This window comes from Hyperolius riggenbachi, chromosome 1 (assembly GCF_040937935.1).
Source record: "Hyperolius riggenbachi isolate aHypRig1 chromosome 1, aHypRig1.pri, whole genome shotgun sequence".
Lineage (NCBI taxonomy): Eukaryota > Metazoa > Chordata > Amphibia > Anura > Hyperoliidae > Hyperolius > Hyperolius riggenbachi.
The window spans coordinates 417,007,609-417,029,334 of record NC_090646.1 but is presented as its reverse complement, the minus strand read 5'-3'; the positions used below and the strand labels follow the sequence as shown (position 1 = coordinate 417,029,334).

General features: G+C 43.6%; 1 protein-coding gene across 2 annotated transcripts in view; it reads left to right on the top strand.

Moving 5' to 3' along the window:
* Positions 1–21,726, top strand: part of ZFAND5 (zinc finger AN1-type containing 5) — a 58,998-nt gene that overhangs the window by 34,552 nt on the left and 2,720 nt on the right. For both annotated transcript variants that reach the window (XM_068236421.1, XM_068236412.1), the window contains exons 3-5: positions 11,459–11,570; positions 15,244–15,341; positions 21,148–21,273. In XM_068236421.1, the coding sequence (XP_068092522.1) occupies positions 11,459–11,570; positions 15,244–15,341; positions 21,148–21,273 (336 nt within the window). The remainder of the gene's footprint in view (positions 1–11,458; positions 11,571–15,243; positions 15,342–21,147; positions 21,274–21,726) is intronic.

Here is a 21,726-nt window from a genome sequence, read left to right as displayed (position 1 = left end):
ACTTTTTAAAACTGTTTTTGACCACTTTTAATGCAGCGGGGAGCGGCAAAATTGTGACAGAGGGGAATAGATGTCCCCTAACGCCTAGGTTCTCAACGTGTGGTACGCGTACCCCAGGGGGTACTTCTGATGGTTCCAGGGGGTACTTGGGCTTGATATATTTACCCAAAAATAACAAATTTAGAGTTTTTAGAAAATAACTTATTTAAACAACATCAAATTAGTGTTTTAGACATTTAAAAACCAATAGTAAATGCTTGGAAATTGTTTAGAACCAATTATCATAAACTACAATTAACTATATATTTGTCAGGGGGTACTTCTGATAATGTTTACTATGCTAGGGGGTACTTGGTGAGTACAGGGTTTTAAAAGGGGTACATACCAATAAAATGTTGAGAAACACTGCCCTAACGCACTGGTATGTTTACTTTTGTGCGATTTTTTTTTTTTTTGATTTTTACAATACAGATTCTCTTTAAAGGCACATACCTACAGGATCTTCTAAAAAAATTAGCATATTGTGATACAGTTCATTTTCTGTAATGTACTGATAAACATTAAGGTGGCCATACACTGGTCGATTTGCCATCAGATTCGACCAACAGATAGATCCCTCTCTGATCGAATCTGATCAGAGAGGGATCGTATGGCTACCTTTACTGCAAACAGATTGTGAACCGATTTCAGCCTGGTGGTGGTGGTGCTGCTGCTGCTGCCCCCGCCCGCATACATTACCTGCTCCGCCGGCGCGACTCCAGTCCCCCGGTCACCGCTGCTCTGTCTGCACTCTGGTCTCCAGGTCCGGCATGCCTCACTTCTTCTAGCCCGGCAGGAAGTTTAAACAGTAGAGGGCGCTCTACTGTTTAACCTCCTTAGCGGTAACCCCGTGTGTGACACTGGGTAAGCCGGCGGAGGGTGCCGCTCAGGCCCTGCTGGGCCGATTTAAATTTTTTTTTTGCTGGACCCAGCTAGCACTTTGCTAGCTGCGCTAGCACCCCGATCGCTGCCGCTGCGCGCCCGATCGCCGCTATTGCGGCGCGCGGCCCCCCCCACCCCCATGAACATGAACCCACTTTTGAACCAGAAACAGCGGCAGAAGCGCCTGACCTGGGCTACAGAGAAGCAGCACTGGACTGTTGCTCAGTGGTCCCAAGTTACATGTCATTCGGTAATCAAGGTGCCAGAGTCTGGAGGAAGACTGGGGAGAGGGAAATGCCAAAATGCCTGAAGTCCATTGTCAAGTACCCACAGTCAGTGATGGTCTGGGGTGCCATGTCAGCTGCTGGTGTTGGTCCACTGTGTTTTATCAAGGGCAGGGTCAATGCAGCTGGCTATCAGATTTTGGAGCACTTCATGCTTCCATCTGCTGAAAAGCTTTATGGAGATGAAGATTTCATTTTTCAGCACGATGTGGCACCTGCTCAGTGCCAAAACCACTGGTAAATGGTTTACTGACCATCGTATTACTGTGCTCAATTGGCCTGCCAACTCTCCTGACCTGAACCCCATAGAGAATCTGTGGGATATTGTGAAGAGAAAGTTGAGAGATGCAAGACCCAACACTCTGGATGAGCTTAAGGCTGCTATCGAAGCATCCTGTGCCTCCATAATACCTGAGCAGTGCCACAGGCTGATTACCTCCATGCCACACCGCATTGAAGTAGTCATTTCTGCAAAAGGATTCCCGACCAAGTATTGAGGCATAAATGAACAGAATTATGTGAAGGTTGACTTTTTGTTTTAAAATTTTTTTTTTTATTGGTCGGATGAAATATGCTAATTTTTTGAGATGTATGCAAAAATCAGTATTAAAACAATAAAATGCTTGAACTACTTTAGTTGTGTGTATTTGAATCTAAAATATATGAAAGTCTCTAATGTTTATCAGTACATTACAGAAAATAATGAACTTTATCACAATATGCATTTATTTTTGAGAAGATCCTGTACATAAGCACTTTATTGAAAAATAACAGTCTTAAGTTCCACTTTAACTTGTAGTTTTATGCAGTACGAAAGATTGAAAGCTACATTCACAGTGGCCATTGCGTTCCTTGTGGCAAGAACGCAATGCAATGGGTCAGGAGTGGCATCTCAATCGATGAAAAGTATGCTTCACTGATACAGTTAACACATGCGGTTTGCAGTAACACACTGCATGCAATATGTTGCCTTGCTCCACTGTAATGCAGTGCACCTGCCGCACTGAGAACGTCGCATAGATGGTACATTGCAGTGTGGTGAGCCACGTTAAAGTGGCCGTTTTGCTGCAATGCACCTGTGAACGCAAGTGTTCTATGTTCAGAAGACATACTGTGTACCTCCAAGATGGGTTTATATCTCACAATTATGACTGGTTGACTATGTAATATGATACAAAAGTGTGCATTTCTATCCTGTAGTAACTTTAACTGCTTTACAACTGCATCACGCTGATTGGCGTCCTGGGGGCATGTTTTGCTGGGGATCGCGCACGCATCCCGGCTTGAACGATGGAGCTCCACTGCATTATCGTGGAGATCGCTGCTAGAAGGCTGTTAGATGGCAAAACTGCCATCTATTTACATTGTACTGCGCTGCAATCTACGGCAGCGATGTACTGGGGACAGGCGTGTCACTTTGCTGTCCCCTGGGGAGGCACAAGAGCAATCGGCTCCTATAGGCTGCTGCCTATGACAGCCGATCGCTGTCATTGGCTGGCGGGGAAAGGGAGGAAGGTCAGGGGGAATTTTTTTTTATTTATTTTTTTAAATAAAAGCGGCACCGATCACAGCCCACCGACAGAGAGCTCTGAGGGTGGGCAGAAAGGGGGGGGGGGGGGGGGCGGCGAAAGAGATCACTTGAGTTGTATGGCCCTGCAGCAAGTCCTTCAAGCTGCAGTGGCCTAATTTGTAAAAAAAAAAAAAAAAAAAAAAAAATAGCATGGGGGTGTAAGCCTAAGGTCCTGAACTGGTTAAAGCAAACTTATAAGACCAGGACCCTCTTCCTCTTTTGATTACACTCCTATCCAAGTATGAGCTTCTCCATATGGGGCATGCATGAGTAAGCTCTGTGCATGGCCAGTAGAACAAAGTGGTCATGCATGAGCAGCTTCATTCTATTGGGTGTGCTCAGGCCATAGTAGCACATGCCCACTATGAAGAAATTCGGACAGGAGAACAGGTACGAGAAGGGCCATTTTAACCTACCGAGTCACATTACCCTTTTCTACTTCTGCTCCTCACAATGGCCATTACAGTCAATGGAACATGACACACTGCTTGCTGTGTGACTGAAGTGGTTCAGGTACTGCAGATGCTGCAGTGTATTACAGCTTGACTTCTGCGGTAATCCTGGAAATGCCGTGTAATATAACTTTTCGGCTCCAGTGTGATTGTTACAAATCACACTGCACCAAGTGTACAAGGAACCTAAAGGGAACATAAAGCAACTCTTTAAAGAGACACTGAAGCGAGACTAAATCTCGCTTCAGCTCTCATATATAGCAGGGGCATGTGTGCCCCTGCTAAAACGCCGCTATCCCGCGGCTGAACGAGGGTCCCTGACCCCCCCAACCCACCCCCCGCAAACCTTGGTTGTCTTCTTGGTCGCAGATTAGCCCTTCCTAGAGGCAGGGCTAACTGCTGCAGCCCTGCCTCACAGCGCGTCTATCAGCCGCGCATCGCTGCCTCTCCCCCGCCCCTCTCAGTGAAGGAAGACTGAGAGGGGCGGGGGAGAGGCGGAGATACGTGCTGACAGACGCGCGTGGGGCAGGGCTGCGGCGGTTAGCTTTGCCCCAATGCGGAAGCGCTCCCCGGCATTACGGAGGGGATTTGGGGGGACAGGGACCCCCGTTAAGCCACGGGATAGCGGCGTTTTAGCAGGGGCACACATGCCCCTGCTAGCTATGAGGTCTGAAGCGAGATCTATTCTCGCTTCAGACTCTCTTTAAATACATACAATGTGCATATTTTTATGCCTTACTTCTGTCCTGTGCAAGAGTTCAACTCTAGTTCAAACCATACCAGTTGCCTGGTAGCCCTGCTGATCTCTTATGCTGAGTACACATGTTACGTTTTTTTTTGTGCAGTTTAGCCACCGGATCGGTTTTTTTTTTCGGCACAATTTCACACTTTATTTTGCGCTCTGTTCTCATCTTTCGTTTTTCTTATCTTTTTCCATTCGCCGCTATGAGAAATCGAGTGCGGAAACGATCGGGAGCAATATCAGACATGACGGATTTTATCTATTTGATCCATCTATCGCACGAAAAAATGTACCGTGTGTACCCAGCATTAGGCTTTATTGGGGTCTAATGCCTAGTACACACCATACAATTTTCTGTAAGATTTACCTGCGTGCGCGCGGATCGATTACCGCTCGCCGGCGCTTCCTTAGCCGCGCTCTATTCCCTGACATTATTATTATTATTATTATTATTTATTGAATTTATAAAGCGCCAACATATTACGCAGCGCTGAACATTAATTTAGGTTACAGACAATATTTAGGGGTGACATACATCAATATGACAATACAGGAATACAAGAAAACCAGATCACACACCATAGTGCGAGTACCAGGTAATGCTTAGTCAGTCACTGGATGGAGCATGGAGATTAGGCAAGTTAGGTTTACTCAGATGCATAGCATGGGTTCACAGTAATGCCATTGTCCAGAGGCGGGAATCGAGCGGGCGACGGTCGAGCGGCTTGATCGGGCTAGCTGAATATTATCAGCTGGCCGGATCAGCTGGTCGATACACGGTACAGAAACGTACCGTGTATCCCCAGCATAACGGAAAATGTAATGCTGGGCGTACACGGCACGATAGTTCTTATCAATTGAGCCGCTGATAGATCGATTGATAATATCCGACGTGTCCGATCACTGCGGCGGATGGATACCGCGCTCGATCCCCGCGGGCAGACAATGCAGATAATGAAGCGCCCGCGGGGGCCAGGGGGGATCGATGCGGATGAGCGGTGATGCGCCGGCATCGAGCCGCTGGCTCTGTGCCGCCGCATTATCTCACCGTGTATGCCCAGCATAATGCTGGGCATACACGGGTAGATAGTTTATCAATCGAGCCGCTGATGGCTTGATTGATAATGTCAGACATGTCCGTTCACCGCGTGGATCGATTCCCCGCTCGATACCCGCGGGCGGACAATAGCGGAAATTGAGCGGAAGATAAGGAGGCGCCCACGGGGACGAGCGGGAATCGATCCTGGGGGGCGTGGCGGGAGTCGATGCGGCGGCTAATCGAGCCGCAGAAATGAAGTCTATGCCCAGCATAACAGAAAAATCTTACAGAAAATTGTATGGTGTGTACTAGGCATTAAACACACACCTGATCTGCATGCTTGTACAGGGTCTATGGCTGAGCCTCAGCTACACAGTACAATTTTCCATCAGCTAGACGGATCTATTAGATAGATAGATCTAATAAGGAATTGCATCGTTATGTAGAAGTCCAAATTGTTTCAGATCTTGCGATAGATTTTGCTTTAAGCACCCAAAATCTATTGCAAAATCTAATGCAATCAGATTGGACCGGATGGAAATCAATAGATCCGATCTGACAGAAAATTGTACTGTGTAGATGAGGCTTCAGGGCTTTTTCACACTAGAGCCCGTTTCCTGCATTTTGACGCAAAGTTGAAACTGTGTTAACCACAGTCCATTAGACTTTCATTTTACCTTTCACACCCGACGCTCTGTTACAGTTCAACGCACCCGGGAGCTTTTAATCGTTGGGAGCCGGCGGTTTCCCGTCAGGTGAATAGCTACTGCCAGTTATTGCGTCGCACCGCGGCATCCCAACGACACGCCGCAGGCTATTCAGTTCGTGCAAGAGAATGGCTCCTGCATGCGTTGTTAGATGTGAGAGCGTGCAGGAGCCGTTCTCCTGCATGCGTTGAATAGCCTGTGGTGTGTCGTCGGGATGCAGCGGTGCGACGCAATAAGCAGCGGTAGCTATTCACCAGATGGGAAAATGGCGGCTCCCTGACGATCAAAAGCTCCCGGGTGCGTTGAACAGCAACGTACCGAAACGCAGCGTTTGGTGTAAAAGGTTAAATGAAAGTCCCTAGACTTTCATTTTACCTTTCTAACACAAAGTTTTGACTTTGTGTCAAAACGCGGGAAACTGGCTCTAGGGCTCTTTCACACTAGAGGCTAATTTCGGCGTTTTACAGTCAAGACCATAGTTTGCGTTTTCTAAGGTAAAATGAAACCTTTCACACCTAAAACAGCTTTTTTGGGGCGTTGCGTTTTGAAGCTTCCCGGAGCTTTTTCAAAGCTGTTTACAGCCGAAGTCGGCTTTTTGCGTTTCAATGATAGTCAATGGAAAAGGCCAACTACAGCTTTTTACAGCAGTTTCAAAGCGTTTTACAGCTGACTTGTTGACTTCTTTTTAAAGAAAAAAAGATGTTTTCATATGAGCCGTCCTCTGCTGCCTGGATCCGCCGGTACCGGGTCCCGTCATTGCCGCCAGTGCGGCCGATTCTCCGCATCACACGGAGCTCCCTCTATAGAAGTACGCATGAGGCTGCATACTGCACAGCCGCATGCGTACGGGTATGGCAGGAGCCCCTGTGATGCGGACAATTGCCCTCGTCCGCCGGAAGTGATGGGCCCTGCACCGGCGGTTCCAGGAATCGGAGGATGGCGACGTGGGAGTGATCCAGGCTTATGGGGCTGGAAGAAGCCCCAGGTATGTATAAAAGCTTTTTCTATTTTAACCCATTCCTCTCTGGTTCCCTTTAATTATTTCATGCATCATCTTTTTTTTTTTTTTTTTTTTTTTTGTCCGTGCTATTATTTCTTGATAGCATAAAAGATCATCATCATCCTCTGCAAAGAGTGTCAATTTAGGTTCAGTCTTCCCTAAATGAAAACCATGAATGTTGGGGTGGTGTCGGATGTGTTCTGCAAGGGGTTCTATGGAGAGTGCAAATAGGGCGGGAGATGAGGGACATCCTTGACGGGTCCCTCGTAGGATAGGAAAGGAAGCAGGGATAGCTCCCGGAATTTTAAGGGAGGCTGCAGGGTGGGAGTAAAGATTTTTAATGAGGTTGAGAAAGGGACCTGTGATGCCCGCATTTTCAATGATTTTAAACATATAGGGCCATTCGAGTGTATCAAATGCTTTCTTTATATCAATAGTGAGAATAGTTAATGGGGTTTTGGTGATATTTGCATAGTTAATCAGTAGCAAATTTCGTCTATTATCGGAGGCTTGCCGATGGGGAATGAAACCAACTTGATCATTTGAAATTGGGGCAAGAATTTGTTGAGGCTAGCTACCAAAATAGCTGTAAGGAGTTTGTAATCAAAGTTTAATAGAGAAATGGGGCAGAAATTCTTAACATTGATATGATCCCTAGCAGGTTTAGGTATGAGTGTAATATGGGATTCCATAAACTCTGGAGGGGGGTGGAGGGGGGCAGTGATTTTTAAGAATATGATTGAAACATTTTGTTATATGTGATGCAAGGGTATGATGGAATTTCTTATAGTAGAGCGTTGTAAACCCCGTCTGATCCTGGTGCCTTACCTATCTTCAGTTTTTTTGGGGGTTTTTTTTATGCAGTTGGAGACTTCTTCATCAGTTATAATTGAGTTTAGTGTTTTTAATGGAGTCTGCGTTGAGTTTGGGGAGCTTAAGGGGACTCAGGAATTTGTTAAAAGTGGAAGTTGATGAGCCTTTGGCAGCCTTATATAGCTCAGAGTAATAGTCATAGAATGCTTGGTGTACTTTGTCTGGGTGGCTAGTGACATCCCCGGAGGCCAGGCGTATTCCAAATGCTGAGTTGGATTTTTCTTTAGCTCTCAGCCTCCGGGCAAGCCACGTGTCAGGTTTGTTGGCTTTCTTGTAATATTTTGCCCAATTTGGTTCTATTTTAAAGCCCACTCTACACCATACAATTCCACGTTCGATCAAATTCGATTGGATCAATTAAATCAGACCTATCCGATCGGGATGCGATTGGTAGTGTTTGTCGATTTTTGCATTAACTATGCAAAATCGACCACACTACCAATCGAATCATTCTATTTCTCAGAATGAGATCTCTATCCCACGGTTTACTCCTTGCATGCTGTGTAGGTATGAGTGTGCTGGGATACTAATGGCCGTGGCGGGTGGTCAGCACAGAGGGTCAATAAGATGCAAATTATTCTGACTTTCATGCAAATGTTATAGATTGTGAAAACGGGCCGATCAAAGTAGCCAGGAAGTAAATTTTATTGGTCTGCGCCCCCCCCCCCCCCCCCCCTTTTCAATAAATTCAGGAACATTGCTAGTTTATATGCTAGTGATGTTTCTGTACAGCACTCGTTGCATGCGGAATCTAATCCTGATGCCTGCAGATGGCTGTAATCTTGTGTATATATCTAGTTCAAGCTACAGTGCATATTCTCACAGCTCAATGCATTTAGGGAAGAGTAAGCCTTTGGACAGGGTGGCCCTCTTTTTTTTTTTTTTTTTTTTTTTTTTTTTTTTTTTTTTTTTTTTACACCTACCTGTACATGCACCTCCATTACTTTGCAACTATGCTATGCATTTGAGTGAACTCAATTTGCCTAATCTCCATGCTCCCATCCAGTGACTAAGCATTAACTTGTACACATACTGTGCTGTCTGATCTGGGTTTTTTTTTGTATTGCTGTATGTAACCCCTAAATATTGTCTGTAACCTTAACCACTTTACCCCCACCCGTATGGATTTCTCCGTCCCTTTTTCCATCCTTTAACCCCCAGGGACGGAGAAATCCATACTTTGCGCACTCCCGCTGCTGCCCGCGCTCCCGCTCGTAAACGCGCCGCCCGCCGCTAGTAAACACGTCGCTGCCCGCTCGCCCGGAGATCAATGAACGGGAAAATCCATTCCCGTTCGTTGATCTTAGCCCCGCAATGATCCGCTGCTCTCCGATGGGCAGCGCGATCATTGTGAAACGATACAAACTTACCCAGCCTCTAAGTAGTGTTGGGCGAACACCTGGATGTTCGGGTTCAGGCCGAACATGGGCCAGATGTTCGGCCCGAACTCAATGGAAGTCTATTGGACCCCCGAACATGCCCATTTTGGGGGCCCTATGGGGTTGCAGGCATAAGGGGGGAGCATGCCCCGAACGCGGGGGAGGGGTGTCGGAAATTCCCCCCACCCCCTCCGCTAGCGCTCCCCCCTCTGCCCGCTTCCCCATAAAAAAAGTTTAATGCAAGTTAAATAGTACCAGTGGCTGGCAGTGGAGTGAGGAGGAGGAGTCCGAGTAGGCGAGTGACGCGTTGAGGCCGGGCAGCGGGCGGTTCAGCGGTAGTACCCTTGTGGTACTTCCGTTCTTTCTCTGACCTCACGTCCTCTGCATACGAGGGTACACGTCACGCGTATCCTCGTATGCGTCATCACGTAGAGGACGTGAGGTCAGAGAAAGGGCGGAAGTACCACAAGGGTACTACCGCTGAACCGCCCGCTGCCTGGCCTCAACGCGTCACTCGCCTACTCGGACTCCTCCTCCTCACTCCACTGCCAGCCACTGGTACTATTTAACTTGCATTAAACTTTTTTTATGGGGAAGCGGGCAGAGGGGGGAGCGCTAGCGGAGGGAGTGGGGGGAATTTCCGACACCCCCCCCCACCCCGCGATCGGGGCATGCTCCCCCCTTATGCCTGCGACCCCCATAGGGGGGCCGTATTCGGCCAAACAGGGCCCTGTTCGGCCGGCCATTGAGCAGTACGGGCGAACCCGAACAGTTTGGCCGAACACCATTAGGTGTTCGGCCGAACTCAAACATCACCCGAACAGGGTGATGTTCTGCAGAACCCGAACAGTGGCGAACACTGTTCGCCCATCACTACCTCCAAGTACTTCCTCCAAGCTTCCGGAAGGACGCTTGGAGGTCGCATTAAAGCAAAAAGTTACTGTGGCCATCTTGTGGCCAAATAGTAAAACTACACCCTACACATTTTTCACATACAAATAAATTACTTTTACACAAAAAATTAACTAATTACCTCCCACGCTCCCAAATTATTTTTTTTGTAATGAAAAAAATAAAAAATGTACAATAAAAAAATACATAAATAGTTACCTTAGGGACTGAACTTTTTAAATATTTATGTCAGGAGGGTACAACACTGTTACTTTATAAACTATGGGCTTGTAATTAGGGATGGACGCAAAACTGAAAAAAATGCACCTTTATTTCCAAATAAAATATTGGCGCCAAACATTGTGATAGGGACATAATTTAAATGGTTTTATACCCGGGACAAAAGGGCAAATATATTTCTTGGGTTTTAATTACAGTAGCATGCATTATTTAAAAACTATAATGGCTGAAAACTGAAAAATTAATTTTTTTCCCACATTTTTCCTATTTTCCCATTAAAACACATTTAGAATAAAATAATTCTTGGCATAATGTCCCACCTAAAGAAAGCCTAATTGGTGGTGGAAAACAAGATATAGATCGTTTAATTGTGATAAGTAATGATAAAGTTATAGACGAATGAATGGAAGGAGCGCTGAAAGGTGAAAATTGCTCTGGTGGTCGGGGTAAACCCCCTCATTGGTGAAGTGGTTAATGTCCAGCGCTGCGTAATATGTTGGCGCTTTATAAATACAAAAAAATAGAGGATAAGTATGAGCAACATCAGGCTTCAATGAGCAAAGAAAGCTAAGCTACAATTTGCCATCAGCCAATTAAGTAGGCGATCATTGGTCACCATTATCACATGACTACAGGACAGGACTCCATTAGAATGAGGAAGAGGATGATTGTTTTTTTGTTTGTTTTTGTTCCCCCCCCCCCCCCTCCCTTTAAATATATATATTTTTTTTTCTGGTAGCCTTAAGCCCCATCTACACAATACGATTCTTTGTACCATTCGATTACGATTCTATTTGCGATCCGAATAAATCTGACATGCCATTGTTTTGCAATAGCAAATTGAATCGAATCCTGATTGGACATGTCGGATTTAATCGGATCGTAATCAAATCGTACAAAGAATCGTATCGTGTAGATGGGGCTTTAGAAAGCTAAAGCTAACCTACATTTTTTTAAGCCCTCTTTCTCCTATGTAGTAACTTGTCATTTAGAGATTTTGTTGAATTTCAGTCCTAAGCTTCTCTGGCCTAAATTGTCAATGATGTCACCAGATTGACACTATTGTTTGAATATAGAGGTTAATGATTGTGCATGCATAAGCTAATGACATTGTCTTTTGTTTGTAGAAAGACACCCTTTTGTGTTTACTGTAAATGGGACTAGTGTTCTGGATTGTTGAATACTGAACAGACATTAAAGCAAAAATCATGCATAGTAATGCATAGAATAGAGCATGACAAATACTCTGCACTTGTTACATTGGTGTGATCATGGTCATGGATTGTGACTACAGCTTCTTTTAGCTGTAAGTGGGCTCTACAAGGTTTGATGTGACCTTTTTGTTTTCTGTTCTGTCTAGGAGCAGCCGGAGGTTCAACAACTCCAACTTCAGAATCAGCAACTATACAACGAGTAGAATCTGCTTTAAGCAACTGTGAAAGTGATGTTAGCAGCCAGACTGACAAATCAAGGTAAACGGAATATACGGTAGCTGAAAAAAAAAATCTTACTATGTGTCAGTTTTGAGAGATCCTTAGTTCCTGTATCCTCTGCTTAATTTTGGAGCTCCCTGCACCCATCCCTCTGATGTAAAGTTATCTTGCTGATATTAACTGTTAAGAATCAGGAAACTAGTATCAGATGGAGAGAATGTCAGTCCGCATACTACATTGTATCATACAGGTGAGATGGCCCTACATAAAGTATAAAGGTGTTTAGGTCTGTAGAACATGGCAGAAATGAGTTCCAGTAATGGAAAGATTTTAAAAAGTTCAGGTTTATGTTAAAGAATGTTGCACTTTTTTAAAGGCTTCCATATCTGTCTTGTCATGTTTCTGTCAACTGTAAGAACACTTAACCTCCCTGGCATTCAATTTATCCAGGATTTCTGTGCAAAAAGTGATCGTTAATATTTTTTTTTATATTTTTTTTTTTTCCTATAACTTGCCAAAATCGGACAATCAAGGGTCTATTATACAGTACAGATGAGTATTGACGTGCATACACATCAATGCCGTCAGGGAGGTTAAGGGATATCCGAGGCGAGTAGATAAATCTATCTTTACTTACCTGGAGCTTCTTCCAGCCCCGAGAAGTAATTTGTGTCCATCGCCGCAGCTCCGGTCTTCTCCGGAGTACTGCTGGCAGACTCTTCTGTGCATGCCCACAATATCGGGAGCGTACTGTGCCTATGCAGTGTGCTCCTGATGATATTGGCGCATGCCCGCACATGTGCAGAAGGCGCTGACTTCGGGTGGGTCACCAATCCTTAGAGGCTGCCAGCAGGACCCTTGACTGTAGCTGCGGTGAGGGACGCACATGACTTCCAGGGGCGGGACTAAGCCCCAGGTAAGTAAAAAGATTTGCTCGCCTCGCATATCCTTTAAAGTAAACCTGAGGGGGAGGCCTCTGGATCCGGAAGAGGCTGAACCCGCGTCCCTTGCAGCAAAAAAATAAAATAAAATTTGAGCTCCAGCAGAAATGACCAAGCCCGGTCTGTTCTGCTCTTCTGTGCAGACGGCTCGTGCCTGCGCAGAAGCCTGAATCGGGCTCACCTATTTTCAGCAGAGCCCATCAGAAAGCCGCTAGTGTGCCTGCATGAGCCACTTGATTAGTTTTTTTTCTGGAGCCTGACGATTACTGTGGGATGCACGAGATGCCAACAAGCCCTTGTTGGCAGGCTTTTGGGGTTCCACCTCTGGAATGGGGATGCAGAGGATGACTAGGGAAGCCTCATTAAGATCCAGAGGCTTCCCCCTCCTAAGGTAAGTACTCCCTAGGAGGCACTTTTTTCACTTCAGGTAATCTTTAAACACTTTCTAATGCTGTGCCCTAAAGTATGTCTAAACATTTCACTGTAAATTTCTGCACTTAGTCATTTTAAGATAAATCTATGGTTTTCTTCTCACAAAGGGGTCAATTCATAAAAGGCTGTGCGACAGAAAAATCTTGTTGGTAAAATACCGCACTCGGTATTTTAGACTTGTGTTGTAATTCATACACACTTTCACAGGTGCAATAGAAGTGCGGTAAATTACCGAAGCACTTTGACAAAAACCTTTGCGGTAACACAGTGAGGGCATTGCGAGGCATTCCAACATCCCTTTAGATGTACAGGCTTTTGTAATACTGCCTACGCTTGCTCTGAATCGGTCTATTAGTGTTTCTTAAAGAGAATCTGTACTCTAAAATTCTTATTATAAAAAGCATACCATTCTAGTCATTATGTTTTCCTGGGCCCCTCTGTGCATTTTCTGCCACTCCCTGCTGCAATCCTGGCTTGTAATTACCAGTTTTAGGCAGTGTTTAAAAACAAGACATGGCTGCTAACCAGCATGTGATAGGCTGAGAGGAGCTCAGTCTATGACTCGTACAGAGCCTGCAGGGGGCGTGGAGAGGGTGTATATAGCTTCTACCTATCACAAGCAGAGCAGCACATTCCTGCCTGAGCCTGACAAAGCCTTCAGAGGAAAGGTCAGATTATATAACAGAGATAATACAGCCACTGTGCAACTAGGAAAGGCTGCAGTAAGACAGACCACATTAGAACGGGTATATGAACTTATAGGATAGAAGAAATAAGGCTGAAAATTGTTAGTCTCTTTAAAATCTTATTTAATTGCCACAGCTTAGATTAACTTCCAAAGAAACCCAAGAACCCAAGAAGTTAAACCAGACACACAGCCTTAGGGATTCAGGGGATGCCTAGGGGGTTTAAAAGCTTATCCCGCCAGCGAAGGCTGCGGGTCAGATCAGAATCCCTCATTCAGACTTGCAGGAGAACAAGGGGCTGTTTCTATTGGCTCCCTGCTCCTGTCAGTCACAGCCGCTTCTGCCTGTGAGTCACGTTCCCAGAGTCTACTCTCCGCATTTTTTTTTTTTTTTTTTTTTTACTTTTTTTTTTTTTTTTTTTGCCACTTCAAAGCAAGCGGTAATGCTTTGTGCCATTACCGCTTGTTGTCTGCTTTATGAATTGACACTTACTGACATGTTGAGGTAATTACCGCACAAGTCGATAATTTACCGCACTACTCAGTAATTTTAGCTTTTCATGAGGAAAAAGGGTTTATGAATGGACATTTTCCTTAGTGCCCGGTAAAGTCAGCTGTTATCTGCATTACCGAATGCGGTAATGCTTTATGAATTGTCCCCATTGTCTCCTTACTGTATAGTTATAATTTAGTTTTAATAAACTACCGCATTTGTCTGTAAAAGAATAATAGCTGCCAGTAGGAATTGGCGTCTATTAGATCTCACGTTCAAGTCAAAAGTGAAGGAACAGTTCAAATGTGGACCACGCCAAGTTCTTCACATACTGAAAATGTAGTATTATTATGATTTAGTATTTCTATAGCATAGACCTCTTCCGCAGCACTGTACAGAGTATATTGTCTTGTCACGATCTGTCCCTCAAAGGGGCTCACAACATAATCCTTACCATAGTCATGTCTATGTATGTATCGTGTAGTATATCGTAGTCTAGGGCCATTTTTTTTTTTTAAAGGGGGAAGGCAATTAACCCATCTGCATGCTTTTGGGATTTATTTGCTCCGGGATGTTGAGATGCATATGCTCCGTTATACTGATGGTGTACCGGTTAAGGGGAACCGCCTTTGACATGGAAGACCAGTGTTCGAATCCTGGCTAGAGTCAGTATCCAGTAAGGCGTTCAAGGCAAGACTCCCTAAAGGCATGTTTAGAGAAGTTTTCTACGCATGCCTAGCATTTTAGGAGCAGTTTTGTTTAGCAGATTTCATATATTACAGTAAAGCTGTAACTGAACAGCTTCTGTAACAAAAACGCTTGGAAAACCGCTCTGATCTAGCGTTTTTCAGAGCGGTTTTCCACTTTCCTATACTTTAACATTGAGGCAGAAACGCCTCAGAAATCTAAAAAAAATGCTGCAGCCCACGAGTTTTCTTGTGGAAAAAACGAACTGCTCTGGTGTGCACCAGCCCATTGAAATACATTATCCAAGCTCTTTTCAAACAGCTAGAGTTTTTTAAAAAACGCTCCAGAACTTCTCTGGTGTGCACCAGCCCTCACACTGCAGGGTGGTCTCTTGAGCGCTTTGAGTCCAACAGGAGAAAAGTGCTATACAAATAAGTGCTTTGTAGGGTGACCCTTGTCTTCTTTGTTTTATAGAAATGTGGCTGCCTTGCCGGTAACTCAACAAATGACAGAAATGAGCATATCAAGAGAAGACAATGTGACATCTCCAAAATCAGAATCCACAGAACCAGGTATGTTTTATGTAAAGTTTTGGCAAAAGCTTTTAATGTCGTAAAGCAATACACTTGGGTTTTTTTATTTTCTATTTTTGTAGTGTAGGAATGTAGAATGTTGTCGGCATTTACCAAGTGATTTATGGAGTAATCTGTAAGGCCTGGTACACACCATGCAATTTTACTGTTAAATCAACTGGAAATTTCTCGTCTAATTTTTTTTTCACTGTGTCCAATCTGCTTCCGATTGAGAAAAAGTTTGCAGTACTGATCTTAAAATCTCAATCCCTTTCTTGATCAGAAGCAGATCGGACATGTTGGATACAGTTGAATGGCAGAACATTGCCTGTCGATTTTGATGGGGAAATTGCTTGGTGCTTACCAGGAACATCGTCCATAGATCAAGAACGGCTCACTCCGATTAAGTAAGATTCGCTTTAAAATTGATGTACCACTTTGCTCCACTGAATCCCGATCAGAAATAAAGGTTATCAGTTGGGCTGGAATGCCTTCGACTAATCTTTTGTTTCTACGCTCTACTTACTTTATGCGGAGAAGAGCGGTAGAAGTGGTAAATCTTTGGCAAACATTCACTCTAATTAGTTATCAAGCTTAAGGTGCGTACACACGCCGGACTGGAGGCAACGACGGGTCCGTCGTTACCTCCTGCTGGGTGGGCGTGCCAACGACAGTCCGGCGTGTGTACGCACTGTCGTTGGCACGCCCACCCAGCGGGAGTTAACGACGGACCCGTCGTTGCCTCCAGTCCGGCGTGTGTACACACCTTTAGTCTCTAAATGCATGGTACATGTAATCTGGTGCTGTTACATAAGGCTATTTTCTAGTAAAACTACCAGTGAACTTTTTTTTTTTTTTGTTTGTGCTGGCTCAATACCAAAGATAACTGAGGGGAGGTGAGAGACCAGTTTGAAGGGTTAAAACTTTTGGTATGCTTTACAAGCTAAACTAAAACCAGTATTGTAGGACACAGTAACATTCAATCTCTTGTTTCAGCTAAAACGAGTCTGCACTGACTACACTATAGGGGGGGGGGGGTAAAATATTGATAGTGAATGAGGGCCGATTTTTGCAGAATTTATTGCCAAAGCAGGAAATCAAATGGCAATAAAACCTAAGCAACAATCTTATCCTCGGTTAGCTGGCTGTTAGGAATTTGTTTAAAGCAGAAGTAAACATTGTTAACAAGGTTTAAAGTGTAAATGTGAAAGGCCTTCTGCAAAAGTTGATCAAAACTACCCTCCCTCCTCCATAGTGTAAATATTGGACCAAGATTTATTCAAGTTACAATGTTGGATAGTTATTGAGGTTGAAAAAAGACGTGCCCATCAAGTTCATCCTTTTGTGCCTCACTACACCTCAAACCAGTGGGCCACAAGGGCAGAAATTCTGGCTGGATCAAGGTACCACCATTTCATATTTTAACAATCGTAGCTATGGATGCCCCCTAAGGCAAGGAAAGTATTCGAGTCCCTTTTTAAATGCAAGCGTGGAATTTGCCATAACTACTTCCTGTGGTAAGATATTCCACAACTTAACCACCCTTACTGTGAAGAACCTTCTTCTAAAAAGATGGTAAAATCTCCTTCCTGTCATGTCCACTAGTCCTTCGCACAGACCTATGGATAAAATAATTTGCCAAACTTTTATATGTAGCCCTTGGATGTATGCTTGTTAAAGAACAAGCGACACCCATGCTAACCTAGTAATAAAAAAAGATATATAAGTAGATAAATACTACTTCTACTTACATAACAGATGTATTGTGCTATCCACAAAATGATTACTGTGAATTTTATAAAGGAAAAGCAGAAAATCCTATTGCAGGCAGTGGCCATTTTGTCAAGCTAATGCTGACCTCCTATCCTCCCTGACTCTTGTTTTCCCCCCTCCCTTCTCTTGCTCATTGTGTATTCATTAGCTGCCCTCCTCCCAGAGTGTATATATATATATCTCTATATCCAATCACTGAGTCACCTCAGCCTTGTTTGTATACACAAGTGATCAGCTAGGTAGGGAAATAAATTGAAGAGGAGGAATATATTATAGATAAAAAGAACTCCCAGCATTCAACTTTTTGGCACTGTTTGGGACTAGGGCCAGTGCTCCTAAAGTATGTGATTAGTCCAAACCATAAAAGCAGAAAAGGTTTTGAATGCGGGATTAGCATCTTTATCACTTAATACACTCAGACTAGTCGCTGTTGAAATTTTATTTTTATGGTGACAATACCGCTTTAATCAGGTCATCTCTAAGTCAACTCTTTCCAAGATAAATAAGCCCAGTTTTATTAATCTTGGTAACTGAGACCTTCCATCCCTTTTGATGTATCACCCTTGGCATAGGATGTAGATTAATCAGTATTGTATCAATAATTAAGCAGGGATCAGTGATGGTAAAATAGTATGGGACATAAAGCAACAGGAACAATAATGGTGGTGAAGAATGGAACAAGGTGCATGGGATAAGTGATTGTGCAGTGGTATAAAATAGGATTATTTGGTCTGTACCTTCTATTGCTACTTTGTGAATCCCTGAGTAGTAATGCTGTGCTAGTGACTCGTAAATGTGATCTACAGTTTGGAAGGAGACTAGTCTTATTTCATTGCACGCATTTGGCATTGCCAGAGGTTTAAGAGCTTTGATTTCTCTGAAGTACATCCTAGCATCAACCAATGTAGTATTTGCAGAAACTGACTGAAACTAGGACTGCCTGTGAATGCTGAGGTGCTGCCAGAAAAATTATGCAGAGCACCCAGAAAAATGGACATTTAAACACCATACTGCAATCCATGTCTGTATGTTCATATCTCGTTTCCAAGAACCACCTTAACAAAGTGTTTTGGTTGATGTTCTTTGTGTGTTCTTTGTAATACAGCCAAGTGTTACTCTTTGAAACGCACTGGTCCTGAGAAGTCTGGCAATACACTGAGAAAACCACATCAGAAACCAGATCTGGTGGTGTCACTGAGGTGATGTTAGAATACATTGCATCCTCAAAACCTGGAAACATTACTGGGAATCACAAGTCCTGACCTGGATCAGGGATCAAAGCTCTAAAACAAGATGTCCAGTTATGCATTTCATTTGAAGCTTAGTTTGGTACACAGCAAGACTGTGATGAAAAGCCAGTTTACATAGATGACTGTGGAGCAATATCATTCTAGTTTTGGATTTTTCTAATCAGTATATTGACTTAAAGGGACCCTTAACAGAAGAGTGGAATCTGGACTTGCCTGGGGCTTCCTCCAACCCCCTGTAGCCCACGAGGTCCCACAATGTCCCCTGGGTTCCTTCCATGGTCCCGCTAGTGGCTTCATTAACCTCGGCCCATCCGCGCACCCGTTGCCATAACCGTCCTTTGCATGCACGAGTCAGTCTTTCAAGAACCGCACAGGGCCCTTATGACTGGCGAGGTGACATGCCCTGCATGCACGACTTCAGCCGACATTGCCGAGTTAACAGAGCCACCAGCGGGACCACTGAGGGGACCCAGAGGATGCTGAGGGATCTTGCGGGCTGCGGGGGACTGGAGGAAGCCCCAGGTAAGTCCAGATTCCATTTTTTTTCTTCTGTTCAGGGTTATTTTAAAGTGGTACTATACCTACAATTTGTTTGAGTTTTGTGAGCAACAGAAAACAGGACTTTACATCTTCAGAAATTACAGTACAGTTGAATTGCATATAATAAAACCTAACAATCAACTGAATTTTCTCAAATGACAGTGCAGACATGCATTGGTTTGAACCTAATGCTAGGTACACACAATGCAATTTCCTGACAGATTTACTGTCTGATTATTTCCAACATGTTGTTTTTCTGAAAAATTGCTTGGCTGGGTTTTGGACATATTTCACATTAGCTGATGCAGAGCAAGTATTCAGATAATATATTCTGATTCTGACTAGCCAAATGCTTCTTGCAAAAGCCAGACAAAAGGCATTTTTAAAGCCCTAGCTCATCCGGCTCAAATTTTTCATTATTTCTAAAAATGAACAGGGGGCTACTTAAAGTGGATCCGAGATGAACTTTTACTCCTTGCATAATTGTGTTCCTTACATATAGTTTATAGGGCATTCCTCAAGCCAAATACTTGTTTTCTTTTGTTTTAATACCCTAATTTCCTATAAACTAAACAAGCCACACCCACTGCTTCTCCAGAGTGCCTTGGCGCTTGCAAGGGATTGTGGGATTTCAGTCTGGGCAGGTGAAAAAGGTGTTACTAGCTATAGATTTCAGAGGCAGAGTTTTCACAATCTGAGAGCTGCAGCGCAGATACAGATCAGTTGCCTGTGTAATGGAGAAGATAAGAGTGGAGTTTTCACAGAATATGCAGATTAGCATGCCTAGATACAGATAAGCTTGCCTGTGTGTGTAATTGTGTAATAGTGACAAGCAGAAAACATGTCTGCTCCCATTGTATCACAGGAAAAAATATTAATATACTGTTGAAGCTGTTTGAAGATAGATTTGCTGTGTAAACTATCTAAACTTTAGATAAGATATATAGACAAGTCACTTGTTATATTTAGTTTTTCATCTCGGATCCGCTTTAAAGAGGAACTTCAGCCTAAACAACTACTACTACAGTACTGACATGAGAAACAATATGGCAACAACTGGCAGCAAGGAAAAAAATGTTTTTCCCATTAGGCATAATAGGCAAGTAACATTGAGGCACTACTAATTGGAGAGGTGCCTGCTGGAGTAAAAACTTAATATGATTGTGCAGATAAAGCATGTATTTAATACAGTATAATAGCACTAATATGGACAAGTGTGGCCAGTTTGCTAACTGTGTAATGGGTGGGGCTTGTGGCACAGTGTGCTTAGAGTTTAAAGAGAAACTTCAGTCTAAACAAACATATTGTCATTAAGTTACATTAGTTATGTTAATTTAAATAGATAGGTAATATAATCTCTTACCCACCCTGTTTTAAAAGAACAGGCAAACGTTTGATTTCATGAGGGCAGCCATCTTTTTTTTTTTTTTGTTGAAAGGAGGTGACCGGGAGCATGAGACACAGTTCCAACTGTCCTGTGTGCTGATCACCCTTCCCAGTTGCTAGGCAATGTGAATAACATAGGAAATCCCATCATGCTTTGCACAGCATTAGGGGAAAAAAGCCTGGGCAGTTTTATTTGATGGGTGGAGCTTAGCTACAAATGCAGCTAAAAATGAGTTCTGATGCTGTGAAACTTGAGGAAACACCAAGCCTTTTCAGTTCTGAGTAGATTTTTAGTCCACAATTTTAGATTGGTTGCAGCTGTTTTGAGAATTTCTCTAGTGAAACATCAGTCATATGATGACCTACACCTGCTCCCTCTGCTTCTTCCTGTAGAGCACAAGGAGGAGTTTGGGGAGGGATAGCTCTGTGTTCACAGGATTAAACTGGCTGGTGCCATACTCCCCAGTTTCTTTATAAAGGGTTAAATTTTAAAGCTGTGAAAAATGAGCAGGAAAGAGTGGTGAGGGGTATGCATGTCTTTTACAAGCTCACTAGGGACAGTGTGTGGGAAGGGTAACCTGCTTTTTTACGTACTGTAGCTTCAGTGCTAGTCTCAGAGAGGAGGAAGTAGGTGAGATGACATAATGTGCTCCATGTTGGGGAAATGACTCTGCTGGCAACAAGGAATTATAGGCGCCACAGCTGTACCCAAAACCTAATAATGAATCTGAATTAAACCACGTCTAATACTTCTGTCAGTCGTTTACATTGTTGGGAAAATATAGACCCATTTGTGTTTAGTATAGTATTTTATTAAGTACTAAATGGCATTTAACCTGTAGTTTTTCCATTTTTAGTTGTGACTCAGCCAAGTCCATCAGTATCTCAGCCCAGCACATCTCAAAATGATGAAAAAGCGCCAGAGCTCCCAAAACCAAAGAAAAACAGATGTTTCATGTGTAGGAAGAAGATTGGACTCACAGGTAACTGGGTTTTATTTTTTAAATCTTTTTTTACATTGGCATGAATTTTTTTTTTTTTTTAAGTGCTTGTTACGAGTAAGTCATATTTTGGTACGGGACTTCTGAGGACCCAGTTTGGAGCACTTGGTATAATAAACATCAATTTTGTAACAAATCCTAGTTCTAAAGCAAATATGAAGCTAAAATGAAGTGGAAAAAAAGTAATCTGTTGCATTTTCTCTGCTCCACCACCACTACTTCCTGGTTTATTTCCTCTGAAAAGATCGATCTTTAAGATGGCCATGACCTTTGGAGATCTCATTCATGGCTTTCCCCTCATTCCGTGCTTGCCTCACTCCTGAGTGTGCCACTCTGCTTCATAACAACTGCGAACAGAGCTAGGCCAGTCTGGGTATGCATGTACACATACTCTTTTGTTCTCAACCTGACATGTACTTGTCACTACCAGCTGTA